General features: G+C 44.7%; 2 protein-coding genes across 4 annotated transcripts in view; one reads left to right on the top strand and one right to left on the bottom strand.

Moving 5' to 3' along the window:
* The first annotated feature begins 1,092 nt into the window (after nucleotides 1-1,092).
* On the top strand, nucleotides 1,093-9,870 carry IAH1 (isoamyl acetate hydrolyzing esterase 1 (putative)). 2 transcript variants are annotated; one of them, XM_051778386.1, is made up of 6 exons: nucleotides 1,093-1,212; nucleotides 2,335-2,387; nucleotides 2,835-2,983; nucleotides 3,806-3,967; nucleotides 7,150-7,268; nucleotides 7,722-9,870. In XM_051778386.1, exons 1-6 carry the CDS (start codon nucleotides 1,132-1,134, stop codon nucleotides 7,887-7,889), a joined length of 732 nt encoding a protein of 243 aa, XP_051634346.1. In that variant the 5' UTR covers nucleotides 1,093-1,131; the 3' UTR covers nucleotides 7,890-9,870. The 2 variants fall into 2 exon arrangements, with proteins under 2 accessions (XP_051634346.1, XP_051634347.1); XM_051778387.1 differs by lacking the exon at nucleotides 2,835-2,983 and having other exon boundaries at nucleotides 1,157-1,212.
* The window catches only part of ADAM17 (ADAM metallopeptidase domain 17), a 35,504-nt gene continuing 33,188 nt past the window's right edge, over nucleotides 9,862-12,177 (bottom strand). For both annotated transcript variants that reach the window (XM_051778296.1, XM_051778297.1), the window contains exon 19: nucleotides 9,862-11,740. In XM_051778296.1, the coding sequence (XP_051634256.1) occupies nucleotides 11,390-11,740 (351 nt within the window). In that variant the 3' untranslated portion in view covers nucleotides 9,862-11,389. The remainder of the gene's footprint in view (nucleotides 11,741-12,177) is intronic.

The raw sequence follows: 12,177 nt of genomic DNA, 5'->3' as shown, positions 1-12,177 counted from the left end.
CAACTGTATTTGTGCATATAGATCTAATTAAGTCAGGCAAAGTGTGCTTATGTTCTTTTTTCTTATGTGCACATACAAGAAACTAGAAAAAAAATCAAATGGAGTTTTATATTTCTGAATATTAACAACCAGTTGGAAGATAAATTGGATGTATTGGGTTTCCATATGCTCAGAATCAAGCTTGTATATAATTTTGTTCCTAACAAGGAAGCAATTGCCTGCATGCTTGTATCTGCTTGAAGTCAAGGGGGTCTTGAACACATTTGAAATGGAATCCATATTTGCGTATTGGGGTTAACTGAAGATCTAAAACTTTGTGTGCTGGCATTGCCATTAAGTGGACAAGAGGAACAGAACCAGCCTCAAGTGAAGTGGGTGCTCATGAGCTGTGACAGCCTCTCTGCCCTGAGTGCTCCTGTCCCTCTGTCTGTGACAATCAGGAACGGTGTTCCTGGGAAGAGTGACACGGGGTATCAGAAACTGCAGGATGCAGAGGAGAATTCCAAATACAGTGTGACATTCCTGAGGTAGCTGGGATTGTGGACAAACAGTAAGTCATACTGAAAAATGCCCACAGAAAGTAACTTTTGAGTCAAAAGAGATTAAATGTTTCTCTTGTACACACAGCTTTTTTTCCCCTCCTTTTCTCAGTTTATTAAAATGGCACCTAATAATCTTCATAGCAGTATTAGTATTCCCATAAGTAGTGTATTAGTACTAGCAGAATTATCAGCAGCTTTCCCCCCCTTCATTTGTGTCGTTGGGTAACTAAGACTATGAAGTCTTTTAAATGGGATAATTGCATTTTCTTAAAAAGGAAGTGTCTCTTTGGAGCAGATAAAAATCTTAAAATTACACATGTTCTGAACGCGCTTTCAGCCGGCACAAAGGGCGAAGGATCTGTCTCCGGCTGCCCCTCTCCGCGCACCTCCATGGATGAGCCTTTTGACGTGGGGAGGGGGGCGATGAAACCTTCAGGGGGGAGCTGGGAGCTGAACCCGGTTTGGGAGCTGAACCCGGTTTTGGAGCTGAACCGAGGCCTCCCCCCGGCGCAGCCGCCCCATTTCCCGCCTCAGGGAGCGGCGAGGCCGCCTCCCCTTCCCCGCTCCCGGCGGATGTCCGGGCGCGGCCATGGCGCTGGCGGAGGCGGGAGCCCGCGGGCGGCTCCTGCGCTGGCCCCGCGTCCTCCTCTTCGGAGACTCCATCACTGAGGTAGCGGCTCCCCCGGGCCTGGCTTCGCAATTCCCGGGTGGAGTTCCGTGGCCATCCCTGTTCCGGAAGCGTCCCGGGCATTACCCGGAGCGCCGGTGCCAAGCGCGGGGCTTGGATTCGTTTGTGAGGGAAAGCGGGACATGGTCCCTTGGGACTGCGGTCACATACCCTGTTAGACCTGCCGTGAGGGTGTTCGGGGAGCCGTCACGCCTGGTGGGCCTTTATGAGATTTAGAACCAATACGCAGGAATTCTCGAGGTCCCTGCGTTAGAATAGAGATGTGGTGAAGGTGTAGCTTGTGGCATTTCGGTGCCAGGGGCGTTTTCCAGACCGGGAGCCCCGCATGGTGTCTGTACAGCCGCTGCCCGCCCTGCCCTGGCTCCCGGTGCGTCCCGGCCCTGCGGCTCTCTGTGTCCAGCTCGCCCAGCACGGAGACATGTTCTGTGCTGATGGGACTGAACCACGGCCTGGTGAACATCTCCTTTGAGGCAACACCAGCTTTTTAGTGTTGGATTTTGGGTCCCTGCCTTCTGCATGGTGGAGTGGTTCACTGACCTGCTCTGAAAAAAGACTTGGCCAGCGGCAAAAGTTGTCTTTAATGGGAGATCGGTGTCTAAACCGACTCACTGTGCAGAATTGTAGCAGGGAGGGTGGTGCAGCAGTGGGGATAAGGAGAAGGGGTTCATTTTTCCACTACTTTAAGAGGTAGGCATCACACTGCACTGAGAAGCAGCATGCAGAGAGAGGAGTTTTGAGAGATGCTCTTTGAATGAAAGCACAGTGAAAGGATCTTAGAAATAAAGTAGAAAAATATTACAAACAAAACAAAACCAACCCTCAGTGGCCAAAATGAAACTACAGTCTGGCAGCAGTCAGTTTTGATTTTTGATTTTGAAGAGTCTGCGGGGTCTGTAGGTACAGCCCCGTGTTGCCTCGGACGCCAGTGATGTGTCTGGGTGAGACCGGCGCTGTTTCACCTCGGAGGGGCCGGGCAGGGAGGGAGTGAGCGCTGCTGCAGCAGTGCCAGAGGCCACGCACAAAAAAAGCTTTTGAGGAGGGAAGGTGCCAGTGGTGGGGCTGACCTCTGGGGGAGCAAGTTCTAACCATTTTGCTTACTTTCAGTACTCCTTCCAGGAAAACGGCTGGGGGGCATACCTTGCTGACAGACTGGTCAGGTGAGAGCTTAAATTTCAAAAGTAATTTCTAGTATGCAGAGAGTCATGTGACTTTTCTAAATTAAAACTAACACAAGTTAATATTTAATGTATATTTATTTATTAACATTTATTTATTCAGCAAAGTGGAACTGCTTTGGTGGCAGCATACTGAGTACTGGTGGAAATAATCATTGGGTGTTTCTACTCAAAGCTTAAGTGGAAAGAAAAAACTCCTTAGTGATTATCAGGATTGTTTTTCTGGTACCATAGTGTGACAGGTAAATACTAAATGTGCAGTCTGTGCATGCACTTTCAAAACATGATCCCATTGAAAATTCCTGTGACATCTCATTTTTCCTGAGAGGGATGGAGGCAGATATCCTGAAAGAATGGTTCAGAACTTCCCAAGTTTTGTTCTGGTGGACAGAGGAGAGATGTTCTTTTTGATATGCTTCTCTATTTCAGAAAATGTGATGTTGTGAACCGTGGGATCTCGGGGTACAACACCAGATGGGCTAAATTGATTCTTCCAAGATTGATCACTGAAAGTACTAGTGCTGAAAGTATTATTGCCATTACTATTTTCTTTGGAGCTAATGACAGTGCTTTGAAAGGTAGGGTAGCTTTCTTTTTGTCCTCTTTTTTTCCATCACCTGATCTCTTGAGACAGTTTTACAGTTTAACAGAAAAGGCAGAACATTTCATAGGCTTTTCCTACCACTTCTCTGGGAACTGGTTTCTCTCTTTTCATTTATACAGTGGATGATTTTCAGTCCTTTTTTTTTTTTTCCCAACTTTTAGTATTAAAAAAGTAAATTTCAGGGTGCTCAAGAATTAGTTGTACAGTGATCACCTAAAACGGGAGTTGGGTGTTTAGCTGTTTTTTTCTGTCTTTAAAAGAGTTTGAGTCCTTGGTGGATGAGCTGAGGAAATGAGGGAAAGTAGCATCTGGATTCTCTTTCAGATAAGCATAGCAGCATGCACAGCTAGTCTAATCAAAATGATAACATCAGTGCACAAAGGACTGGCTGCATGTCTATGGGACGTTCCAAAATTTTCTCTGCTTTCAAGAGAGTTAAAAATTTTAGGTCTTGGTTCAGATGAGGTTTGAGGTGATTATGTGATCTAAGTTATGGAGTTGTAAGAAAAAGCATCTTGGAAAAAAAAACGGTGGTTTTTTTTCCCCTTTGCCTTATTTGTGTTGGTTGGAGTTCTGTGTTTAAAGTTTTGTTTTGTCTCCTTTGGTTATTGAAAAACAGCATTTTCCTACCACACCTCCTGAATCCATGGCTGAGATGGGCTGCATACTGGGAGTGAGCGTCCATGGTCATATGCTGTGTAAAAATCCTGTTGTGTTGTGTAACGAACCTGTTACACATAATAAATAAACCTGTAAGCATCTCAACATCACTCGTGCATGTGCTCCACCCTCACAGATCTGAACCCTAAGCAACACGTTCCTTTGGAGGAATATGCTGCGAACCTAAAGAGCATGATACAGTATCTGAAGTCAGTAGACATTACTGAAGACAGGATTATTTTGATAACACCACCACCTCTTCAGGAATCAGCTTGGGAAAAGGCGTGTCTTGCCAAAGGTAAATGAATGATGTGGATGGGCAGAATTTCTGCTTTTTACCAGCACAGTGTGAGTTACTGATCCCAGGTTAGCAGATGATTTCCTTTGTGCTTGTGCCAGATTGCAGCCATGTTCTCAGCAGTGATGGAAAGGACTGCTGGCTGTTTTGCTAAACAACTTTTGGATAAGCTTGTGGAGTAACTACCAACTAATTATTAGCATCCTTTCTGAAGTGTTGATTGATCTGTTCATGCATAGAACTGACAGAGGTGGCTGTCCTCTAAGACCATGAGTTTTGACAGGATGTCCTAGGCACATTACATTGTGTCCCAGCAGCTTCCAAAATAATATAAATAATGGAAGATATTTTGGCATTTTATGCCTTAGAAAGTTTTATACTAGTCACAGCAGATTTCGTATCTATTTGGATAAGCAGTAATATCCTAGCCAGGTTTATTTTGAATTGAAAAAACCCAAACTAGATAATTCTAAATATGCTAATAAAAGTACCTGAAAAAGAAGAAAAATGTGCTTCAATGATTTCCTGTTGCATTGTTCAAGCTAACTCTAAAATTAGAGACATAACAGCATTGCTTACTTTGTGTTACTGAGCTGGTGGAAATTGCCATAATCCCACTGGCTCCACTGACAGTGTTGTCTTTTCTGTTGGGACAGCTCGTCCAGTTTTTGCACATTTATCAAAGACTTTTGAGTTAGGTCAGGCAAATACAGAGCTGTCACCTTAGTGGCAGGATTTTCTCTAATTTAGGTGGTGTTGCATATCCTGAGTTGTGCTTTCAGTCAAAGCAGTAACACTGAAGATGACCTCATGTTTAAACTGCATTGACTTAGACAATATACTTGTCTGAGTTTGTGTTAGAAGGCTTTGATGTGATATCATGTGAGCACACCTCAAATGCTGCTTCTCTGGCTCCCAGCTATCAAGGAGCACTTGTAAAATGTTAATCCATTTTTATCTTAAAGCTGTTCTTTTTATGGGGTAGGGAGGGAGGAAACTCATTTACAGCATTGAATCTCCCAGTATCTGTCTAAAGGAGATTGCTGTCTAGGGATGAACAGAAGACAGGGTGATTCACAGGTGTTCCACAGTGGAACACAGGTGGACTATTGTGGGCACAGTGAGCAGCAGTATCAGACCACCTGCCCTCCAGCATCCAGGAGAAATGTTCTGCCTGTTTCTAGTTTTGTCAGATAGATATCAGAGCAAAGGAGAGATGGGAAGGAGGAGGATGGTGATGTACACAGGAGCATTCGTCCTTGTGTAAGAAGAAGCACAGAAGGAAACTCGGCTTCCAAACATGAGTGCTGTGGGAGACAGAGTCAGAGCCCCTGCTGAAGTCAGGGCTGCTCTTTGTCAGCTGTGTAGCCGTCATTTCATTGCAGAAGTCAAGTGGGTTGGTCTATTTTTGCTAAAATTTGTGTTGATTGTTCCTTCTTGTCCTTTATGTGCTTGGAAATTAATTCCAAGAGGAGGTAACCCCAACATCCTTCCCAGCACTGGGGTGAGGCTGAGTGATTAACAATTTTGCCATGTATTTTTTCTTGCCTTTCTTAAAAATGGGTGAAGTGTTAACCTTCATCCAGTCACCATGGGTCTCCTGTTAGCCATGAATTTTTGTAGGTGGTGGACAGTGACCTCACCAGTACAACAAGCAGCTCCTTCAGGTCAGTCCCACACACCCAGATGCATCTGGTGTCTCTGGGTATCCCATTGCCTCTGGGTATCATTGCTTCCCATTGCTGACAGTCCTCCTTTCCAAGCTGGGTGAGTAGTGCAGGTCAGGGTAGACCACTGGGTTGCCTCCTTGGTCCCTCAGGAGATGCCCATATTCCCTGCCTTTTCTTTGGTTGCTGCTCTTTGCTTATAGACCCAGCATGTGCTCCTGCAGAGCTGCACATTGAGAGCAGGTGTGCATTTGTGTGCTTCCAGAAGGAAAGAGAAGATGAAACTGTTGAGAAATAATCCTAATGATGAAAGAAAAGGCAAAGGGAGAATAAGAAATTATCAACTCTGTTAGATTACAAGTCAGAGAGAGAGAGAGAGAGAGAGAGATGGGACTGCAAGGCCTCACCTGGGAGGTGAGGTTGTGAGCAATACAATTTGGCAGCAAAGAGAGCTCTCTGTGGTGGAGGCTGAATGAGCTGAAAGGCCTCTCAGTCTGTTGGAAAGGTGAGCCAGGAAGAAAGCTGAGAAATGCCAGAGTTAGGAAACAAGGGACCAGTGAGGCTGCCAGAGATATTTTTACCATGAAAAGAAATGATGGGAAGAAAGAGGTGTCAGTATGAAGAAGTGGAAATCATAGAATCAGAATCAGCTGGGTTGGAAGGGACCTCTGAGATCATCAAGTCCAACCCTTGATCCAACACCACCGTGGTTACCAGACCATGGCACTGAGTGCCACATCCAGTCTCATCTTAAAAACCTCCAGGGATGGAGAATCCACCACTTCCCTGGGCAGCCCATTCCAATGCCTGATTCATCAGACGCAAGGAGAGAGTAGAGTCGGAGTTGATGAATTGCACTTCAGGTCCCATTAAAAAACTCCCCAATATAACTTGGTGATACCCTGCCCCAGAGCTTCCCTGTGGTCCGTGCAGAACTGCTGGCTTAGAGCAGCTGGCACTGAGCACATACTGAAGGTCCAGCTCTGGTGTCACTGAGTGCACAGATGCAGCAGCTGTGAGTGCTGGTGAAGCTTTGGACCCAAATGTGCCCCGCTCTCACCAGCATATTGCAGCTGCTGCAAGGAGCTGTTAAATGTGGGAAGTCAGCCAAAAAGTAGGAGCTGAACTTGTAAATAGATTTACATTTAGTTTACTCTTCTGCCTGCTTTTAGCAGGAATACGAAGAGTTTTAAATCTATGCACTGATTTCACCTAGAGTGCCAGTAGGTGAAAGCTGTGAACAGTACAGATGTTAAGAGTCATGCTGTGTGCTTGGTGCAGTTGCCTCACACCTGTTGCACATTTCTTAACAAGAGTCTTTTTGAAATTACTCAAAACCAAAAGGTGCCCTGAAAGGCACCACCCAGGCTTTACTTCTGGCCGCTTACTTGCAGTGCTTTGGATTTAGTTTGTAATTGGTTATGTCTGCTGGTTTAACAAATTGTGGCACAGGAGGCTGAAATCAAACTGTATCAGTCGTGGTTGTGAGTTGTTCTCTCTGTTTCTGGTTGGTAGGTGACAAACTAAACCGCTGCAATGCCACCACTGGGCAGTACGCCCAGGCCTGTGTCCAGGTCGCCAAGGACTGCGGGACAGACGTGCTCGACCTCTGGACACTGATGCAAAAGAACCAGGTACGATGTAATGAGAAAAGATTCGACACTGTCATGAATTGTGAAATGCATTATTTAGCATAGAGGAACTGGTGGTGCTGCATTAACACTGACATGATACAAAATATATCCAAGTTACACTTTGGGGAAGGAAAAGAGTAAACCACAGTGCTTCATAGTAGGCAGTGAGAAATAAAGCTTAATATGGCCTGGCCATGATACTTGGTTAGCAGATGTCCCCTGTAAATAACCTTTAACTTGGACTTGAATCATGGAATAGATGGAGCATCACTCAGTCTTTTCCTGATGGGTAGCAGTGACTTCAGCCATCAGAACATTCTCTTACTATTTTAGCACAAATGGTGAAAAATAAAACCAGTATATATATACACCAACTGGCTTCGAAGAATTACTCCAAAACTTCTCTTTGCAACTAGCAAATACACTAATACCTGTCTTTGACCTCCCTTGTAGGATTTCTCTTCCTATTTGTCTGATGGTCTTCATTTATCACCAAAAGGCAACAGCTTTCTGGCAGCTCAGCTTTGGTCACGCCTGGAAAACAAAGTGTCTGCACTTCCTTCCCTGCTTCCTTACTGGCGTGACGTGGACCACACGAACCCCGAGGCCAGTCTGCTGTGAGATCCCCTGCAGTGAGGAGCCAAGGCAGCCACGCCAGACACAGCCAGCCCGTTATCCAGCAGTGTCCTGCAAACTGTGTCCTCAGGGAATGGTGTACAGGGGAGGCCCCATCAATGCTCTTCTGTGTCACCTTCTCTTAGTCTGTGGGAGAATAAAGATGAGACCACTTGGGATGTGTTTTGGGGTGGTTTTTCTTTCTGCTGCTGGTGCCAGGGATGAGCAGCTCTTTCCTTGGAAGACTCAGAGGAAAATGATTGTCTCAGCTGCTCTGTGGCCAAGGGACAGAGGCTTCCCTGAGAAGTTTCTGGTCTGAGCTTTGGGGACTGCAGTTTGATTAATACCATCTACTTGCTTTAAACACTTAGGAGCTGATAAGAGGGAGTAGCATGGAGTTTGTCAAGAACCATTAATGTCAGTCCAGATTAATTTATTTGGATGTAAGACTGCAGGAAAAGCAGTCCTCTGAGTTTTAGCGAGGCTCTGATAGTGATACAGTGTCGTCAGAGCAGGGCTTTTAAAGTTTTAAGTTATTTCAGCACCCAGCAGCAGCTTCTTTACACTTGGCACTTGTGTATAGGCACAGATTTCAAAGCAGTGCATGTTTTTGGATAGTATAAAACTGGTGATGTACGAACTTGAAAAGCTCTGCATCTCTGCTGACAAAAGCTGCACCATATGTCATTTGCCATCAAGCTAAGGAGACCTTTCAGGTGAGCTTTGGGATTCATCCATAACTTAACAACTAATGTTACAGGTGAGTACTGCAGACTTTGCATAGCTTTTGACCAAGAGAACACAAACTACGAAACTACCTTTAAAAAATGAAAAAAAAAATTGCCTGAAACTTAGATGAAATTTAACAAGTATGGAAAAAAATGTTTTGGAAAATAATTGGCTAGAAAGCCAGATAGCAACAAAAATGAGGACTGTGCATAAAGATCAAACAGTTTATCACTGCAAACATAACCCCTCCATAATTCAGGTCTTATATTAACACTTAGGTTGGCATGAAAGAGATGTGTTTACCATGCATTTATTATTTATTTATTGGGTGAGACAGAGGCTGAGAGCATCTCATGATGTCCTGCACTGTTAGTGCCATGAGGCTGCCTTAGCTTCACTAAATAATTAGGACACGTTGGCCAAAACTCATCATCTACGATGTAGCAGTTTTATAAACTGGAGCACAAGTAGTTACTTGTCATGTGCCTGAAGCCAGACCAGAAGCTAGTTTGACTTATAAATATTTACGAGTATTAAAGTGGACTGTCCTTTCTGTAATAAATGCTTACAGTAAAGACTGAACAGTGAGAGCAGCTCCGTGGGAAGCTGTGAATCTTCCTACCTTAGATGTTACAAACCAGCCATGCAAATGCCTTTTTCAGTTTCTGGAATACAGCTCAGAGTGGGGCTGGATCCAGTGATTTCCAAGGCCTGCTCCAACCCTGTATTTTCGTGCTCCCAAGCACCTGCCAATGCCTGGTTTTCACCTGGGATGGAAAGACCTTTGTGCTGAGAACATGCACTTACAGATTTGCTACCTGAAAAGGCATTTGCGTGCACCCCCATACCTTAGGCATTAACTTCACCATCTGAACTGATAATAATCCGCAGGATATGTGGCAAGACCAACTCCATCCCCAGCAGGAAGCAGGGCAGGCCTTCGAATGCAAGTCTGTACCAAAGATGCTCTGGGTCCGGCTTCCACAGCAGCTGAGTTTCAGAAAGGAGCAGCTGGAAATGCCTGGCTGCATGCTAGACTTTAACTCAGAGTGTGGCAGCTGAAGAATGGAGATCTTTTCTAAAAGGACTGCACAGAAACAGCTCTTGTTTAACTGATTTTTTTTTTAATATAAAAAGCTTTTATTTTTTTTGGAATTAAATTAACTCCTCACACATGTACTTTGCACTGAATCAAAAAAAGAAAACCCAAACAAAAAACAAACAACCCCAAAGTTCAAACCCAGTATATAAAACACAATAGCTAGTCAGATAGGAATACCATAAGGCACACGTTCAAGTATTAGTGTAACAAGTATCCTTGGGTGGGGAGGAGCTCACACAACCCTCCAGCACAGGTTTGGTTCCTTTCCCTCATGTTTAAAAACACAGGCTCGCTGCAGCCATGGTTCCCCTGTGGCCGAGTCCAGGATTGTAACAGTTAAACAGTTCTGCCCTTGGTCACCTTCTGTCAGTTTTATCAGGAGATTATTGTGGGAGAAAACAGATGCACAATGAAGGTGCTGCTGTGCTATCAGGACAGTTGCTCTGTGACTCCACTGTGTCAGTCCAGCTGCTACTAAGCCAAAACAATACTCACATGGCAGTCCCAGCTCACCTGGCTCCAGGTGTACAGAGGACACCATTCCAATTACCAACTTTTAACATCATATTTTGCTACCTGTGTGAGAATTTGAATTCACAAAGTCTCCTCCTTAGACTTACCCTGCAAGTTTTAACAAAGGTTTCTTCATTTCTTTACTAAATTCACAATTGTTTTCAAGCAAATGCCTCCCCTGCAATTGAGTGATTCCCCCCCCCCCGCCTGTTCAGGCAGTAGGAGCTTCCAAAGGCCACAGAGACCACAGAAAACAGAGACAGCCATTTGAACATTTCAACAATAGTGTTGCCTATTTTAAATTAACATTTGGAGAAACATTTCTGCACTGAAACAACTGCTGTAAACAGCATTTTAAGACGTCATCACCTGCATAAATGATTTCTCCCCTTACACTTCTTTCTTCTACCAGACACCTGCGACACACAGACTCAGTGCAGAGGGGGAAGCTCCCAGCAAAAGCCACAAAGACAAGACAACCTCATCTCTGAGTCAAAAGGGTTTCATGCTAGAGGAGCATTTTCCATGCACTGTATAAGGTTTAACTGCTTTTGTGATCCTTTTATTTATTCAGAAGCTGTGTATCTAATGCTTCTTTACTCTGATTATGCATTTCATTGAATGCTGCAAGACTCTATTTTTATCTGTTTCATTACTCTTATTCTGTTCTCAAGGCATTTTCTTAGGCTTTTGTTTACATGTACCTTAAATTTCTAAATGGTCTACTCTATATGGAACATACTGCAGTGTTTTCATTTTGGTTTTAAAAGCCCCTTAATTTTGTCTATCAGTGCTGTCAGACTACAAAATATTAAATTATAAAAAAGGCTGATATACACAATCCAGTATCCATCAGGATACTTGGTTTTGCACCACAGGTTGAAGGAAATGTTAAAGGTCAAGGAAACAGAAGAACAAATCCAAAAAGCTTCAAAAAACAAGCCAGTTCTAGTTTGGATTTTCCTTTTTAAAAGATATAATGCTCTAATAAATGTAATTTAAGGAAGGTCATACACATGACCAGCATCTGCAGTAGGTCACTTCCTTATTCTCCCACTCCCTCACAAAAATATATATACATATATTTATATTTATAGAAATGAAATGGTTTTAGATCCTTGTTTTGCAGACACAAGCTGTACATTTGGAAGGCAGCAAGACACTAGCATTCTGTTTCTTTGCTGTCCACCCGGTTCTGGCGCTGCAGTTTGAAGGACGAAGCTTTCTCACTCCTAATGACAGGATGGTCTGTCAAGTCCTCAAAAGATTTGGCGGCCGAGCTGCTATTTGGGAAAGGGTCCTTCTCAAAGGCATCCTCGTCGATGTGGGAGTCGGTGCTGGGGTCCTCCTGGATGGTGTCCATCCTCTGGTGGTCCTGTTTGGGCGCCGCGGCGACGGCGGGTGCGGCCGTGAGGGGCTGCAGCGGCTGGTGCCGGCTCGTCGACTGTGCCGTGGGGAAGGGCTTGATGATCCGAACGGAGGCAGAGTCCAGGCTGCTGAGCATCTCCACGTTCTGCAAGACACAAGCAGCCATGTCACTGGAAAAAACCCACCAGGACCTAGTCCAGGGTTCAGTTTTTGAGTCGTTTTTCAAAGGGAGGAGGTACCTCCTGAGGAGCACCTGCACTCCTGTTAGGATGGTTTAAAGGCTACCACATCCCCCCTCCAGTCCCTGAAGGCATTTTATTTCTGCTTCTTCCTTCTCTGTATAAAGCCCCACAGTCTCAATGGGACAGAGCTGACTCGGCCCCATCTCCCCCAGGCTCAACACTGCTTTGGCGAAACCTAGGACTAGAAATGCAGGGTCAAGCTGGATGACAGAGAGCTCAGTGCAGGGAAGTAGTCCAAGGTACAGCTTATTCCACTCCTCCAACCTGGAGAGTTCCTGGTTTCATGTGCAAGAAGCTGACCTGAATACAGGGTCAAAGACTGGAAGGACCGGTATCATCA

The sequence above is a fragment of the Manacus candei genome, unplaced genomic scaffold (genome assembly GCF_025592945.1).
Source record: "Manacus candei isolate 608988 ecotype Guabito, Panama unplaced genomic scaffold, ASM2559294v1 h1tg000011l, whole genome shotgun sequence".
Classification (NCBI taxonomy): domain Eukaryota; kingdom Metazoa; phylum Chordata; class Aves; order Passeriformes; family Pipridae; genus Manacus; species Manacus candei.
Note: the sequence above shows the minus strand (reverse complement) of the source record. Positions and strands in the feature narration are given on the sequence as shown.